We start from the raw sequence: 17,656 nt of genomic DNA, 5'->3' as shown, positions 1-17,656 counted from the left end.
TGGTATCCTGTGAGTAAAGCCCTTAAGACCAGCTGTTTCACATGGCCATCTCTGCTTCCACAATGGAGTTTGGTGATTGAGTATGGAACCCCAACCAGAATGTCGTAGTGCAGTACACCAGCTGTGGAAGATCATTTGGGTCACGTCCAGTAAGGTCTGGGAGATTCAGGCACCATAGAACATTGCTGGCACATTTTCAAAACCCAGCGAGGTCACTTCCACCCTGAATGCTGGATGAGACCATCCCCCATTAGGCCATTTATCACCAGGACCCAAGATGCTAGGTAACAGAGATATAAGTTAGTCATTCCCAGACCACCGTTATATGGTGCCCGTTAACAGCTGACCAGCTGAACAGGGCGAGTTGTGGCCTAGATTTGTGCCAGAGAAAGGAATGTCACCAAGGAGTCCATCTCCTTGAACCATTGTCAGGGATACCATCTGCAGAAAGCGTTGACAAGGTAAAGAAATCTTGCCAATATCCTCATTTTCTAGAGAGCAACGGTCCCAAAACACATTGAGCAGGAAGGCCTGCTATCTTTTCAGATCAGCCTTTACCTTTTGGATTGGCAGAGTAAAGTTGAGATTCCATGTCATTTCAGGATGGAGCACAATCTGAATACCCAGATATCGGAAGCTCAACCACCGCACTAGTATGGTGTTTGCCATTCTACACATACCAGAGAGGGATGGCGTGGGACCAGCACCAACTTTGCATGAATAACCTGTAGATGAGACGACTTAGCGTAGAGTTGAAGGAGACGAAGGCATCGTGGGCCACTCTCCTCAGACTTGGAGAGGAACAGAAGGAAATCGTCGGCATATAATGTGATGCGGTCCTCATGCCCCATATCCCATTCTCATCCCAGTACCTGCGCATCACATTGGATGAGCTGGGCGAGGGGCTCAATAGTAAGGGCAAATAGGAAGGGGGCAGCCCTGTCTGGTCCCTCAGCAGAGAGGGAATGGATCTGAGGCCACACCATTGAGCTGCATGTTCGCAGTTGGGTTAGAGTAGAGCAATCTGACGTAATTGCAGAAGCATGCGGGCTGTTTGCTGTAAGAATTGAGACAAGTAACTCCAATTTACTGCATCAAATGCTTTCTCAAAGTCTATTAGTAACCGGGCCACTGAGGGAGTCAGGAGGTGGCAGCGGGCTAGTGCAACGTGAAGTCATGGCAGTGTCTCGTGCCTCTAGCTGGCATGAAGACACATTGGTTTGGATGTAGAGTCTTAAGAATTTTTCAGGCATATGGTCAGCACATTGGGGAAAAGCTTAATCTCCATGTTATGGAAATGGGTTGGAATGCCGCGCAGATATTAGGTGGGGGAGTCAATTTTGAGAAGACCACAATGGTGTTCATGTCAAGGTCTTGTGGAAAGTCACCAGTTTCAGCAGATACATTATAGAGAGAAAGCAGGTGAGGAGAGAGAATATCTCTGTAATTGCTATAAGATTCAGTAGGGTACCCATCAGGGCCTGGCAACTTCCCAGTCACCAGGGCAGATACAGCATTGTTGATCTCCTCAACCATGATAGGCTGATCCAGAGTATGCCTCTAAGCTTGCAACACCTTAGACAACGGTATGTCTTCCAGAAGGGGGGGAATTAGAGTTCAGCCGGCTGTCGCAGGCTGCTGTTTATAGGTCGATGATAACTCACATATGTCTAGAGAATGGTCAGGGTAGAGCGCTGGGGGATACCAACCTCATTCAATTTCTCACTCAACTGGCCATAAGTTGCATTGCAAGCCAATGCAATAACTTGCAGGTCTTGTCATCCCATTCATATACTCTTGCTGTGGAGGGTCTCCAAACTTGACACGTAGCCTCAAGCGAAAGAAGGCAAATCTCGGCTCGAACAAGCTCAAGCTGTCAGGAAGCTTCCCCCGGGGCTCAACAGGAAGTTGCTCCTGTAGGCGAAGGGCGCACGCCTCCAACCAGGTCAGTCGCTGGAGTCTGATCCTCCTCCTGAGAACACTCTTTGTGAGTCTTGATTGTGGCCTTACAAGCGGCTTATAGGGTGCTGGCAGATTTTACTGTATCCTAATGAGCGTGGAAATACGCTTAGAGCTCATCAGCTAGGGCTTGGGAGTACGTCTCGTCTTGAAGATTCCATGCGTTAAGCCACCATATAGGACGCAGGGCAGAAGTCCTAGAGCCAAGCCGGTCGGGGATTCCTTGCAGGAGAATCTATCTCAGAAACATGCAGACAGTCAGTAGCTGGCATAAGTATAAGATCTATAAGCGTATGAGAGTGATGGGCTGCTCAGGCGTCTGTGTGTATTGCCATTATTTAGGTTTACATAACCGTCATATGTAGCACAAGCCAAGGGCACTCACCCAATTGGAGAGCTGATGGGCTCTTGCACAATGGTGTTTAGAGGTGACACCAGTATTGCACTGACGTCTCCTCTCATCACAGTGGTACCCCCGGGGAGTACCAGGACTAGATTTGTGAGTACACGGAAGAAGAACTTGGATGCTGGGGAGAGAGAGGGAGCTATATACACACAGTAGGTTTAGATTATGGCCTTCTATCCTACCTTCAAGGGATCGGGGAGATCACAGGTGACCGACATGAGGAAGAACCGGTGGAGGAGGAAAGCTACTCCATGAGAACCCCTTGCATTTCCAGCATGGTAGACTATCATATCCCTGGCAGAGTAAGAAGGGGCAGTGGGTATCCATCAAGTGTGCCTCTTGGAGCATCAGCACCGCAGGGAGGAAACTGGGAGCATAGCGCAGGACCGGTGGATCGTTTAATGCGATCTAGCAGTCCATTAACTTTCCATGATAGAATCTAAAAATCTGTGAATGTCTTTGCAATAAGAAAGTCAGCACAGGAGAGGTGAGCATCATAGAGGGGTTCTTATGAGCCCGGTAGTGGTGCGCACACTGCGGATTCTGATGTGGGGAAACAAACAGCATTATCAAACAACACATACATACAGTGAAAGTAAAAGAGAAACCAACCGCCCCAACAACCCAACACCCCATACTTCTAACCCCGGGATTATCTATTGCCCCCGAAACTACAACAAAACCCCAGAACATTATTGAGTTGAACGTGGAGTGGTGGACCCCTCTGTTACGAAGGATTGTCATCAGACAGTATCTATTAATAAAGACAATAAAATTTATGGCCGGTAAGATTCCTCTCATCACCCGCTAGAGGACTCCAGTCCGAGCGCAGTATTCGAGGACAACCCCTTATTGTCGTTACTGAGATGGGAAAAGGCTGGTCGTTCTGGGAGCCAAGATGAATTCGCGAGAGGTCACATCAGATCACTGCAAAGGCCTCAAGTCCATTGCTTGTGTTTCGTAAGTGTTGAAGTCCAGGAAGGTGAGTGGGTCTTCACTCGACCATGTACTTTGCCTAAGCGGGTCCGGACCGTCTGCTTTGCCTGGACAGTGGCAGGCTGTACCACTGAAGATAGATGATCATTAGACCGGGGTGACCGGTTCAGATGATGGAGTTGTCTTTCTTTCATGGGCCAGACCCAGGCAGCCCCTGGTGTATCAAAGTGGTTCTCTCTTCATAGATCACATTCAGCCATGCAGGGAAGCAGAGCTTGTTAAAAAAAAAAAAGTTGAGGGTCTTTAGCTTTTGTATGACCACTGCATATGATCTTCCTTTAGCTTGTACCTCTCTTGTGTAGACCAGAAACATCTTGGAATCATTGCAATGGAGTCAGCGATACCCCATGTTTCACAAAGGATCGAGTACACTTCTTGAAAGTTGAGAATATGAGCTATTATGGGCCTATGGGAAGCCTTAGGGGAAGGTCTAGGTGTGGGAGCTCTGTGAACGCACTCCACCACAAACCAGAGCTTGTCTGTCGGCTTCCAGGATTTAATCCACTGCTCTGGGAACTCAGTGGGGTACGCTGTCTCTGTCCCCTCTGGGAGTCCAATAAACCTGTGATTGCTGATTGTTGGTGGTGCAGCTCCAAGAGACTTTAACCTTTGGGTTGGAACTTCATCTTCTATTGTCAAAATTTGTCCCTCAGCTTCTTTAATTCTGCCAATGGCATTAGGCAGATCTTGGTGGAGATGTGCCACATCTATGCGGACTTCCCCAATCTTCGTTCCCACCGCCATCTGTGAGGTGCGGATGGTTTGAAGCATTTTGGCGAGTTTCCCAGTGTCAGGTGGCATCCAGGTCATCGAGGCTCCTCCTGAGGCCAGGAAGCCACCCCCCAGTCCTTTGGCATATTTATCAATAAGAATTTGGGGGGAATGAGGGTGGGAGGCCTTGTCTTACCCCAGGGGCTGCCCACAGAGGAAGAGACATAATGGGTGGTGGTTCAGGAGTCCAGCCCGCTTGCCGCAAGGTGTAGCACAGCACAAGCAGGTAGGAACCTACTAAAGGTGAAGAGAGTAGCAAAGGCACGTCAGTTGTGGTCAGGATCTCTGGTGGTGCAAGGGGCTCAGGACCAGTAGAGATCTAATTTGCCTCTATACCATGCAGCACATATAGCCCGCAGTCTTCAACTGTATCCCATATAGTGGTGTCAAGGGCAACTTGGTAGGGTTACACTGCAATCCACACTCCGTAATCACCAAAAGCATTTAGCAGCAGCACTCAATGGCTCAAATGCGTAGGAAGGGGCATAATAAAGTCAAGTGCCAAGCCCAAACCGGCACCATCCGAAGGCAAACAAGGAGTCCGAGTGTCCCCAGGGGTCAGTAGCAGCAAAAATACCAGATCGTAAGCTCTGAGAAAGCGCACCAGGTTGTTTAGGTCATAAAGTCTTAGCTGGGGCTCGTATTGCTACTGGGCTGGGAATGCAGGACAGGGGTTTCCACTAGGCCCCTGCCCTCAACAGGATGATCATCAGGCCTGATGAAAGTCACTTTGTTTTAATCACTAGTGGGGGCTTTCCCCTTCACCGAGCTTCATCGCAGGCTGCACAGGGATCACTGGGGGAAGTTGGGGTTTCAGTCGAGCACTTCAGCAGCCCCTAATCTGTTTGTCCTCAGATTTGTTCCGCTTCACAACTAGCCCACACTGGTGTAGGCAAACTGGTGTAGAAAAACTTGTGGCACAGCTGGTCAGGGCCACAGGTCTAGGTCACCCCACACAGGGCATCAGACTGGTATGGGGCTCAGCAGAGGCTTCTTACTATACAGTCTTAGGCAGCACAGATCAGTCAGGAGGATGCATAGCACCCACAGCCTACAGTCAACACTCAACAGTCAGGTCCAGCCCCATGGAAAACACTGGCAGGACACTCAGAAGTGGTGTGTGCGGTAGGTTGTGGGTCTTCCCTCAGCAATCAGGACCAGTTTAGAAACTGGGTCTCTAGTTGGCAGAGGTATGCATCTTGTCCAAGTAGGGACCACAATCCTAGTCAGGGTAAGCCAAATACACAACCTAAATTAACCTGTGCTCACCTTCTGGCAGCTTGGCACAGAACAGTCGGGCAATGTATAAGTATTTGTGAAACACAATGATTTCAGTAACACAGTGAAAATACCACACAAAAGAGAAATAAAGAATTTATATCCGTTTCACATAAGAAAAGAACAAAGAAAATCCAATTAACACTTGTCAGGATATAAGTATGTTAAGTATGCAGATCAGTGTAACATGGAAAGTGCCTGTCGGCTTCTATCTGGGGATTTACGGTGCCGCCTGGGACTGAGCAAAGTTCTAAACACTTAGACGATATGTTTTTGTGACCGGGAAAGTCATATTGGCCGCTTTCAGCCAGACTCTTGGGTCCAGTACCCTCCAGGGGAACATGACCGCCTATGCGGAAGTATAGAGCAGCTCCAGAGATCTTGCATGTCTCTTGTGCACAGTACCTGTCGGGGAGACAGTGGGGTCTTGGTCCAACTACCGCAGTTGGGGGCCTTGGAGAGTGTAGATTGGAGACTGCATTCTCTTCCTTTGGCCAAGTAGGAGGCTGCAGCAAGTCGCAGAGGTCAGCTGTCATGCGGTATTGTAGCTGCCTCCTTCAGGATCTTATGTGGGGCTCAACACTGTTTTCTCTACGCTTCGGCATTGGGAGACTGTCAGTCACAACTTCGTCGCACTCACTCTTATAAGTACGGTCCTTTGTTACTGCAGCACACAGAGCACTGAATCCAGCTAGAGATTGAGATCAGGCACACGCAGGCTTTATCATACAGAATTCTTGGGTTGTGCAGAGCAGGATGCAGGCTGTCACCGCACGGGATTGTTCTCTTGTGCAGCTGAGGCACTAGTCTAGGGCTCACAAGACTGCTTCTGCAATAGGGCGATAAAAGTCCACAAAGTCTTTGATGGCCCTGAGACTTCTAAGAACAGGGGACAAGCCAACAAACTCTTGGAGTTCTTTTATGTTGCAAGAGGTTGTATAGTAGGTCCTAGGTGCAAGAGCACCTCAGAGCAAATTGCTAAGTAGCAGTCCCTCCTGGTAGCACAGCAAGCCAACACTGCAGAGCAACTGGCAAAGTGGCAGTCCCTCTTGGCAATGCAGCTCCTCTACTTGCAGTCTCTTCAGGAGCCAAAAGCGAACGGATTTGGTGGGGTTTGGGGTCCAGTATGTATACCCAAATGTGCCTTTGAGGTGCAGGAGACTTTAAAGAGCTGTTGAAGGTCACTTGCCTTGCTTCCCTTGCGCCAGACAATCAATTTGGGGGGGGGGGGTAGATTGGGGGAGGGGTGGGTGGTATGCAGCCCTTTTTGTGAAGAGAGGCGCAGCCCTATTCAGGCGTAAGTGTCAACTCCTCCCTCCCATCTAGCCGGGGAAGACCCATCAGTCTGGTGATGGGCCATCAGGATGCAAATGTCAAACCCAAGCTCCATTTGTGTGCGACTGTCTAGAGGAAATGCACAAAGCCAAATTGTCATCCATCCCAGTTATGTATTGAGAGACAGAGAGAGGCACAGAATGGTTAAAGGAAGAAAATGCCAACTTTCTAAACTTGGCATTTACAGACTTACAATTTAAAATCCGACTTCACCATAAATTGTGATCTTAAATTGTGAGTCCAGAGACACCAAATTTCCATCTTTTCCCAATTGGAAGTTACACCTAACGGTTGCTGCAAGGTTACTCCAATGTTAACTTATGAAAGAGCTAGACCTTGCAGCTGTGAAAAACAAATTTAGCAGTTTTTACCATTACCAGGACACGTTAAAGCTAACAGTGCATGTCTAACTTTTTAAAATACACTGCACCCTGCTCACATCCCTTGCCAGAGTGGGTCAGAACCCTCCCCTTTGCCTGGACAGTGGCAGGCTGTTTCATTGAAGATAGCTGATGATTAGACTGAGGTGATCAGTTCAAATAATGGAGTTTTTTTCTTCCGTGAGCCAGTCCCAGGCAGCATCTGGTGTATTAAATTATTTTCTCCCTTCACAGATCACTTTGAGCAGCGCAGGGAAGAGGAGCATGTAATCAGGGCCTTAGGGGTGTCATGTAATGAAAAGGAGGGTTTAGACCTGGCAAGTGGGTAGACTTGCCAGGTCGAAATGGCAGTTTAAAACTGCTCACACAGGCTCCCAAGCCTGATATTTGTTTGAAGGGCTCCTGTAGGGGGTGGCACACTCAGTGCTGCAGGCCCACAAGCAGCTTTCAATTTACAGCCCTTGGGCACATGCAGTGCACTTTACTAGGGACTTGTTAGTAAAGTAAATATGCTAATTGGGGATAAGCTAATATCACCATGTTTTAAAGTACAAAGCACCTGCACGTTAGCACTGGTCAGCAGGGGTAAAGTGCCCAGAATCCTATGTGAGCAAAAATGAGTCAGAAAAACAGGAGGTCAGAGGGCGGAAAGTTATGGGAAGCCAAGCCAAGTGTCTTAGGTCTAACACATGTCCTCCCCAGCTGAAAGTAGGAAGAGCTACCCAACCTCTTGGTAGTTCTCTTCACTAAGGCAGAATAACCTGGAGAGACCATCAGCACTGGCGAGGTCTATTCCAGGATGGTATTCCACCATAAAGTCCATTCCCTGTAGGGAGATGGACACCTCAACAGTTTCTGATTCTCACCTGCATTAACCATCAGAGGGGTCTGTGGTCTGTCTGAACCCAAAAGTGAGTGCCAAGCAAGAATGGCCTTAGCTTCTTCAGCGCCCAGACCACCTCTGTTTCCTGGGAAGTAATCTCCTCCTGATAAAAGCTACAGGTTGATTCAGGCCCTTTTCATTTACCTGTGAGACAAAGCCCCTAGGCCATGCTCTGATGCATATGTCTGCACAAAAAACTCTTTGGAGGAATCGGGGGCCTTAAGCACATGTGTTGTTCACATATCTTCCTTCAGGGTGTCAAAAGCTTTCAGGCACACCTTCGTTTAAGTCACCTGACATGGCTGCTTCTTGGAAGTCAGCTCTGTTATGGGGCAGCAATAGGTGCCATACCCTTGATGAATCTTTTGTAATATCCAGTGAGGCCTAGGAAGGTTCTCACTTCTGTCTGGGTCTTTGGGGGTGGGTTCTCCAAGCCAGAATGGTGTCAATTTGGGGTTGCAAGAGCTGCACCTTGCCACCCTCAACTTGGTGTCCCAAGTAGAACACCTAACCCTGCCTTATCCGACCTTGATAGTCAGGCCTGTCCACTGCAGAGCCTGAATCACTTCCCTAAGGTAGCACAGGTGGCCCTCCTAGGTAGAACTGAAGACTACAATATCAAGATAGGCAGCACTGAAGTTCTCCAGTCCAGCTTGGACCCGATTTACCAACCTCTGGAAGGTGGCAGGGGCATTCTTTAACCCAAAAGACATTACTTGGAACTGGTAGTGCCCTTCTAGTGTAAAGAATGCCGACCTCTCTTTCCCTCCCCAATCAGTCAAGGAAATCTGCCAGTACCCAGATGTTAGGCCAAACGTGCGGAGGAACTTAGCAGCTCCAAGCCGATCTATGAGCTCATCAGCTCTGGGGATGAAGTGTGGGTCAGTCCTGGTGACTGTATTGAGCCCACGGTAGTCCACACAGATCCAGAGTTCAGGTGTGACACCCTTGGTGGTGCAGTCTTGGGGACCAAGGGCGGTTAGAGGACCCAATAACCCCAAGTGCTAACATTTTGGAGATGACCTCCTTACTGTTAGCCCTCACTTTGTCAGACAACCTGTACATTTTATTCTTCACAGGTGGGTTGTCCCCAATGTCAATATCATGGGTGCACCATATAGTGAGCCCTAAGATAAGTAAGTGAGACTAGAGAGGCAAACTGCCCCAATAACAGGCAGCAGTCTCTGTTGATCTAGGATCAGAGGAGGGGAGAAGCCGACACCATCCACTTACTTATCCTGCTCTTTGGAAGATAGGAGGTCGGGGAAAAGTTCACTCTCCTCTTCCACCCCATCATCAGTTAGCAAGAGGATGGTAATCTCAGACTTCTCAAAGTGGGGCTTAAGGCGGTTCATATGTAGAACCCTCAAGGGGTTCCTAGGAGTTTGAGGTCCACTAGGTAGGTGGCATTGCTCCTACGCTCCTTGACCTCATAGGGCCCAGACCAACGGTCTTTTAGAGCATAAGGCTCCACGAAGAACACTTTTTGGCCAGGCTGAAACTCCTCCAAAGTGGCATTCCGGTCATACCAGCTTTTTATGTCCTACTGGCTGGCTTCTAGGTCTTCTTGGACAAGCTTCCTGAAGAGCACTGTCTTGTTGTAGATGACCAGCATGTAGCTGACAACATCTTAGGGGCTGGGGGGCTTGGAAGTCTGCTCCCAGCTCTCCTTCACCAGAGTGATAGATCCGCTCACAGGATGTCCATACAGACATTCAAAGGGGCTGTAGCAAATCCCTTCTGCAGTATCTTACTGTAGGTGAACAACAGGCAATGGTGGAGGAGGTCCCACTTACACCTCATGGATTCTGGTAGACCCAGAAACATGCCTTTGAGGGTTCAGTTGAATCTGTCAACCAACCCGGAGACCTTTTATGCTACCCAACATTCCTCCCACATGGCCTACGTGTCATTGGACATGAATTGGGTATCTTTGTCAGATACCACCTCTTTGAGGAAGCCCACATGGGTAAAGATCCCCATCAGTACCCTGGCCACAGTGGGCGCAGTCATTATCCTCACAGGTATAGCCTCAGGTACAGGTTGGCATGGTCCACCAAGACCAGAATCAATCTGTTGCCCATAACTGTCTAGGGATCCAGAGGCCCCCACAATGTTGATGCCAACCCACTCAAAATGGGTGTGGACGACAGGTAAAGGTTGCAGGGGGGCCTTGCACTTCCCACATACTTGCCACTCGTCTGGAAAGTAGAATAAGACTTACAGTATGCAGCTGAGGCCGGTCTTGTTAGAGGCCATTAAAAGAGGGTGACAAGCCCGTCACAGGGCTTGTCTTTCCCAAAATGACTTTCCAAAGGCACATAATGAGCCAGACCCAGTAGGAATGTCCTGTAGCTCTAGGGGACCACCAACACATATACTGCACCAGGCTCAGGATCATTAGGCTTGCTATACAGGAGATCATTCTCCTAGTAAACCAGGTGCATGGCCAGGGCATCACTAGCTGCCTGAGCCTCATCCTGCTGATGAAGATCCACAAGAGTAGGGAATTCTCTCTGCACCGTGCACAACTCCTCTCTGGTGGGACCCCCCTTCCTGCTGCCAGTTGGACAGCTCAGGAAGGTTCCCCAGTTCAGTTATCTCTTCCCCTGTAGGTAGCAGGGCCTCCCCTGCAGGGTCAGCATCCTCACGGAACGTGAGAATCTCAGCTGCGGGTTTCCTGCACCCTTTGGCTTTTCTATTCTAAACACAACCATGGGCCATTTTTCCAGGCTCCAGGTCCTTTCAACCAACCTCTCGAGTCGCCATGGATCGTGTGGTCAGGCACTCCTACTCGGGTAACCCCATCATCTCTAATTGCGACCTAAGCCTCACCTTTCTCCAGATGGTGTGCTCTAGATCACTGCCCAGCTAACAATCCACAGGTAGGGCAGTTACCTTCAGCAGACCCGAGACCTACCCCCCACCCCCTATTCCTAGTCTCCTCCCCAAATGCTAAATTAACAAACTTCAGTGACTGCACACCAGTGGAGAGCTACGCCCAACTGGAACACTTGGCATCTCCCTTGCAGTGTCCTTCCTGCCGTCACTCAAAGCACTTCACAGGAGCTTTCCCTGTAGTCTTGTTATCAGGGAACCATTTCTTCTTTTTTTCAGAGGAGGGGAGGGAACCCTGTCCCACAGAACTAGTTTGGGGCCCTTTACAGAACTCCTTACTCCTTTTGTTCTCCCGCCTCCTATCTCCTTCAGATGAGGACCCTGCCAACCTTGGCATGACCCCCCCCCCCCCGGTACCTTCTTAGGAACCTGGGTACTAATTCAGCGTTCAACCTTCTTAGCACGCTGTGTGGGGTCAGTGAGCCTACTGTCAACAAGGTGTTGGTGCAGATCTGGAAAACAAAGACTAAACATGTGCTCTTTTGAAACAAAATGTACAACCCCTGGTAATCTTTTACCTCACTGCCCTTCAGCCAACCATCCAGTGTCTTGCAAAAAGAATCTACACAATCCACCCAGGTCTCTTGGGAAATCGTCTGACTATCCCTCAATTTCTGTCTATATTTCTCTGGGGGTCAAACTAAACTTCCAAATTAGGACCTCCTTCATGGAGGGATACCTCATCCTTTCACTCCCTTCTAAGGCCAGTAGAGTGACCCTCCCCTCACCACGAAAATGTCTCCACAAACTAGTTCCCATACCTTCCTCAGGGACCTTGTGCATTTGCAGAGCAATTTTGTAGGCCTCATACCATTTATCTATGTTGTCTCCCAACTCAAAAAAAAGCTAGACCATGGTTATGTGGGCGCTTCTGCCAGAAGGCACGGAAGTATTGCTGCCACCATCACTGCAGGACCTGTCTAGCCTTAATATCCATCTCTTTCAGGCTCAGCTCCTGAGCCAACATCATCTTTCTCTCATCTGTGGCCAATCTCTTTTGGCTCGCTTCCAACTCCATGGCCAACCTTTTCTTCTTTAAGGCCTTCTCCAATTTGAGCTTAGCCAGCTCAATTTAAACTTTCTCTCCTCCAGCTTGCCCTAGGACAGGCCTTTGGATGGCACACTGCTCCCTGCCCTAGAAGGGGCCCTCATTCCTGGGACTAAGTTAATCTCCTCCACCACAGACAGCAGCCCAAAGCAATTTCTCAGACCCTGGTCAAAATCATTCTCCGCATCCAGCTTTTCCTCAGCCTAATTCTCCTCGGAGGTCTAATTTAATGCAGCATGGATTTCTGAATAGACTGTCTTTTGCAGCTCCATGTTCTTGGTGCTACTCTTTATATGAAGCCCAAAATCCTTAAGCTGGGCCACAGTGTAACCCTCACATTTGGACAGCTCAAACTCCATTCTTGCAGGTGCAGAACCTCCAACCAGTGGGTACATTTAGCAGGATTCAGCACACTGGCTGGATACTGAAAATAGTTGTGAGAGGGGGTTACTGCTGGTACGTATGATGGACACCAATTAGGCAATCTGTTAATGTAGGGTGCACGTCTTCCAGATACACTTTCCCATCTAATCCGCTTGTAATGTATACTAAGGGAGCAGTTGGTGCAACGTACAATTCAACGAGTGCTGTATGCAACAGATTTAGACATGTGGATCATACATCCATTTGTACAGATTTGCCCAGAAAATGTCTGTAGCTAAATGGAGAGAGGGCGGAGGTATAATGTTCTCCGACCTGTAACCGGAGGGCCGCTTTATATCTGTACAAGATGCTACTAACACTTTTGGACTAGGAAAGGGCCAGTTTTTCCATATGCAAAGATTTCCACCACTGCGAGGCCACGGTTTCCTGAGGCCCTGGGCCCTCTCAGATGGCGCTACTCACCATGCTGCAGAGTCCCAGATTAATTACATAAATATACCGAGCCCTACGTGCAGATAGGTGTTTAATGCCACTCTGATTGGGGAGTCCTGGCAACAGGCCATCAAGGAAACCATTACCACTAAGGAGTGGAGTAAAATACATGAAGCAATGGAGAAGGTCTCACTTAACACACGATTTAAATTGGTCCAATACAAATATGTACATGACATATCGCTCGCCCAAACAGTTACACAACATTTACCCTGGCAGGACTTCTGAGTGCGCTAGATGTAGGCAGACGAAAGCTGACTTATTTGCATGTGGTATGGAACTCCTCAGTTATTAAAATATACTGGGCAGAAATACTGGCCCACATTAAGACCGTTATGGGATGGGAGGACATTCAAACACCAAAACAGTGCCTGCTGGCTTTCCTCCCGATAAAGCCAAGAAGAAGCTAAGCAGGAAGTTTGCACAGTTGGGTCTCAGTGGCAATCAGTTGGCTAAGTCCTAGACCCCAGGAGGTGGGAGCCTGGAGAGCTGATTTACTGGAATGGGCAGGAACATAGCAGGACAAAAAGGATGACAAAGTAGCAGAAGACCTTTACTCCTCAGGTATGATGGCACAGGCGTTGGCATCGCTTTGGGTGGGGCGGATGACCTAGAATAACAAAACACTGGACCCTGGAGCTGTTACATTTGATGCATTGGCAAGAACATTCTCAACAGACAATGATAAATTGACACAGTTATACTGCTGGGACTATGTCAGGGCCTGATGATGTACTTCCAATGACTATACTGAGAAGATGTGGCTTTTAAAATGTTATTCTAAAATCAAGAAGCACCACCTTAAATAAGAGATGGGAGGCTAGGTTGGGGGAGGTGGGTATGGAGTTGAAATTCACAATTGATTTTTTTTATGATGAGAATGTCACTTTGCAGTTTATGTCCACGACTGCTCAGCTTGATTTTAATCCACAAATGTTGATGCTAAATTGAAATGTCTCCTTTTTGGTTTTGTAAAAGGTTGTCGTAGTTGAAATGACAATAAAGACATTTAAAAAAAAAAAAAAAAAAAAAAAACTATGGGAGAGACAGGAAGGTCTATGCAAACTGACTATTTTTCTGCTGCCTGAGGACACGAAAAGGTTTCGCCTAAGCAGCCAGAACAGAAACATAGGTAAATTAGGACTCTGGAACTGTGGAAGATGGCTGCAAAATGTCTGTCAAAAAGTTAGACTTGAGTTCCACAAAAGGTACAGTCAACGCCAAAGCTTCTGCTATTTTTTATAAAACCACTGTATTGAATGAAAAAGGCTTCTGAAGGGCTATAGGGCAATGGATATCTCCTGCTATTAAAGTATTGATGCCACTTATATTTTGCAAATCAAGTTCACAAAAGACTCAGGAGGAAAGGAGGAGGTAGTTGTCAGCCTGCAAGTCACTGTCATCTATGCAGATGTACAACATCAAGTAAAGTAAGATAAGGGCATCACAGGCAGACACTCAGTTATTCCATCTGGTCAAATCTCTGGGCCCTGGAAATGTACTCTGGCAATGGTGCTTCACCCAAATATGCTCCAACATATGACTTAGTTGTTAGGGTGGTTTTGGACAACTTCAAAGGGTTGGATGGCAGCCTTGAGGATGGCATGAGCTGGTGTCAGTCAATGCTGCCCGTAGAACAAGGGATAACCTTTGGCAGGTTTAGATGAAGGTGCTGGTACAATGGAAGGTGAGTTTGTATAGGAACTTTTGGAGTAGACAAACATGCAGGATTAGGTACACCTTTACAGAAAATTCCCTGTAAAAAATTCAGACTGCCAATTAAAAAGGATTTTGCCTGCTTAGGGTGGGTCTATAGAATCAGGAACCTCAGCTTCATAATTTTTTAATGTCAGAATTTTTTCCAATGATGAAAAAAGAGGCTGGCACTGAGGAACTACATCAAATGCTTGAACGATCATAAGAGGGGAACCATTTCCTTCAGAAGGATGACAACTTCTTTTAATGGAGCTTTATTATTTTATATGGGAAGTTTTATTGGCAGATTGTTCCCTCTCAGGGGATCACTGCTTTTTGTTCCCGGGGGCTTTTGTCAAAAATAGATTGGTCTGACCTTCTCTTATGCGCTTCAGATGAGTCCATGAACAGGAGTTGAACACTGTGAAAACAAGGTCTGTACCTATAAATAAAATAACAAAGGAATCGGACAAAGACCTTTTATTTGCAGTATCTGCAAGCGATAGGGTTTAAACCATGGAATCTGGGAAAGACATCTGACCTAGTCACTGATGAAAAGCTGAAGTATTTTGGTAAAGCAAGAGGAAGCTCCGTACCCACAATGATAAAATTCAGGAAAAAAGGAACTGACCACACTGAGCAGATGGGCACCTTATTTCTTCTGATGTGTTTGCATTCCAGGGGGCCAAGTTGCAGGTGAGGCAACAGGACACAAATAGGTGGCACTGAAGAACTAGTTACTGGATCCAGTCTGACACCTTGAGAGCAATCATAAGGCAAGGGTTCTTTGTGAAGATGCATTCATTAAAAAAATACTCTGGTATCACAAACCACTTTTAATTGAATTTGCATCTTTTACTGACTGCTTATCACAAAACTTTTTGTCTGTTGTTTTCTGGGCGGCCTTAATGAAGGCCATTATTTTAAGAACAGACGCTTTCTTGCATGCCCCACAAAGAGGATTTTAGTGGCACTAAACAAAACCTTTATGAAATTGACATGGTAACACTTGACCTTCATGAGAAATGCAGGTTTGCAGTTATGAAGACCCATGTATTCTATAAAAGTAATCAAACATTAAGTAACCTTTTATAAATTACTACTTTCTAGTATAGAATTTGCTCCATTACTATCTTCACTAATTTAGTTTAACCACATCGATTGCGAGGGCTTTACATTAGTGCTCCAGGGTGATGTATAGTGATGCCATTATCAATTGTAAAGCTAAAGGTTTCATTAAAATTCCATCCGAACAGGTACCTTGAAGGATGCTCGAGTTATACATATTGCCCCTTCTGTAGATCAAGTTGAGTAATCCCTTTGGGAGGGGCATAACCATTTTGTAATATGCTAACAGTTTAAGAAATACAGCTACACATGAACTAGAAAACTATTCGGTCAAGAATTCTTCCTGCACATTCAAACACCATAATCTTTACAGGGATCTGGACCCTTTCCATAGGAAATAATGAAAAAAAATTATTAACTGGACAAAGACTTTATTGAAAACGCACACATTACCTTTCAATTTCCCTATGAACCGTGCACATGAGTCGAAAACATCAGAATGGTACTGAAGGAGTTTTTTTTCCCCACAAAGGTACAGTACAGCACATGTGATTTCATATGTCCAAAGTGGCTAACTTTTTCAATTAATAGCACTGGTTTAAGTATTCAAAAATAAAAAACATCAAAAATAAATATAGGTACCCACCTTGTGTATTCTTCCTGAAGCTTATTGGGGTCACTCACAAAAAATTTTACTCTTAGGTTCAAACTGTGAGGCGATCCTCCTGCAAATCAAAAAAAAAAGAAGAAAAAAAAGTTCTGAGTGATTATCATGTGATTGATAAAATGAAGGTAAATTTCGACAAAGAAGCAAACTGATGCTTACTTTTTAACTGTTTCCGGATTGGTTTATTTGGATCCAGCCACCTCTGGAAAAAAATAAATGGACATCCTTATGAATAAAATGCTTTCTAAAGTAAGGTTTAATCTTGAAAGATTTATAAGGAACACCAATCGTAATAATTTATCAACAAGGACACTATACTTTCAGAAATAAAACATTTTGATAGTAGCACAGGAAGGCTCAACAGTTTCAAAAGCAGGCCATAATTAGGATTCAGAAAGTCACATACCACTTAACGTTTGCCTACAGTCAATGTGCTTGCTCCCAGCTCAGACATGGCAGCAAGTTGTTTATTTCTTCAGCAGTAATGTATCTACATTTTTGATAACACTGACAGGAATATACTCAAGTTCATGATATAGCCCAAATTTATTTGGCAGATGAATCCAAAGTTGTTTCTTTACAGTGGCAGAATTAGTCGAGATAAGGATGTAGCCCAAATTTCTTTGGCAGATGAAGCCACAGGTGCTTTCTTTACAGTGGCAGAATTGGTAGAGATGTTGTCTTCCTTCCACAGACGAGTGGACTATAGTCTTCCAAACTATTACTTTGCCTAAAGCACTCTGGTGGGTCTGCAAAATAGTCATCATTCTTTTCAAGTAACAGACATGATTGCCAGGAAATTATTAAAATGCACACTCATGTACCTGCTTGTACAAAAGCGGTCTGCTCCAGAACGTTTTTTGCTCTCAACAAAGTTTGTTTTCAACCTCAAGAGACTGCCTGGTAAGTTTGGACGAGGATAGTAACCCTAGTGCTATTTTCAACACTTCGCCGTAAAGCGTTTTATTATGCTCAAGGTCAAGATAACTGTTCATTAAACAAAAGGCTTAACTGACACAAGCCCCTCTCTGTGGTGCATTTCCACTTCCTTTGTACGATTTGAGCAAGAGTGGGCTTAAGAAGAAATGGGTTGGAAAAGGGTATTTTTTTTTGTCCCGTCCCCACCCTCAGAGAGTAACACTGGATAGCCCCCCCACAATTCAGACCCATACACTGGGATGAAGAAATCCATGATAGTGCTTGATTTATTACCTCCTTGATATAGGGGCCTTACAAAGTTAGCTTGGGTATAGATTAGTGAGCTATTCTAAAACAATAACCAATTAATTTTTGCCAACATCACTTTGAGATAATTAGGGTTAGGATTCATTCCATTTCCATGCCATGGACAAAATACTTATTTTTAAGGATCAACTCCTCATACAGGGTGTTGGGC

General features: G+C 46.3%; 1 protein-coding gene across 3 annotated transcripts in view; it reads right to left on the bottom strand.

Moving 5' to 3' along the window:
* PTPN4 (protein tyrosine phosphatase non-receptor type 4) overlaps positions 1-17,656 on the bottom strand; it is a 975,501-nt gene that overhangs the window by 880,004 nt on the left and 77,841 nt on the right. For all 3 annotated transcript variants that reach the window (XM_069224613.1, XM_069224612.1, XM_069224614.1), the window contains exons 4-5: positions 16,420-16,462; positions 16,240-16,318 (exon numbers count right to left, since the gene is read on the bottom strand). In XM_069224613.1, coding sequence (XP_069080714.1) covers positions 16,240-16,318; positions 16,420-16,462 — 122 coding nt within the window. The remainder of the gene's footprint in view (positions 1-16,239; positions 16,319-16,419; positions 16,463-17,656) is intronic.

Source organism: Pleurodeles waltl, chromosome 3_1 (assembly GCF_031143425.1).
Source record: "Pleurodeles waltl isolate 20211129_DDA chromosome 3_1, aPleWal1.hap1.20221129, whole genome shotgun sequence".
NCBI classification, from domain to species: Eukaryota; Metazoa; Chordata; class Amphibia; order Caudata; family Salamandridae; genus Pleurodeles; species Pleurodeles waltl.
This window is presented reverse-complemented; position numbering and strand designations above follow the sequence as displayed.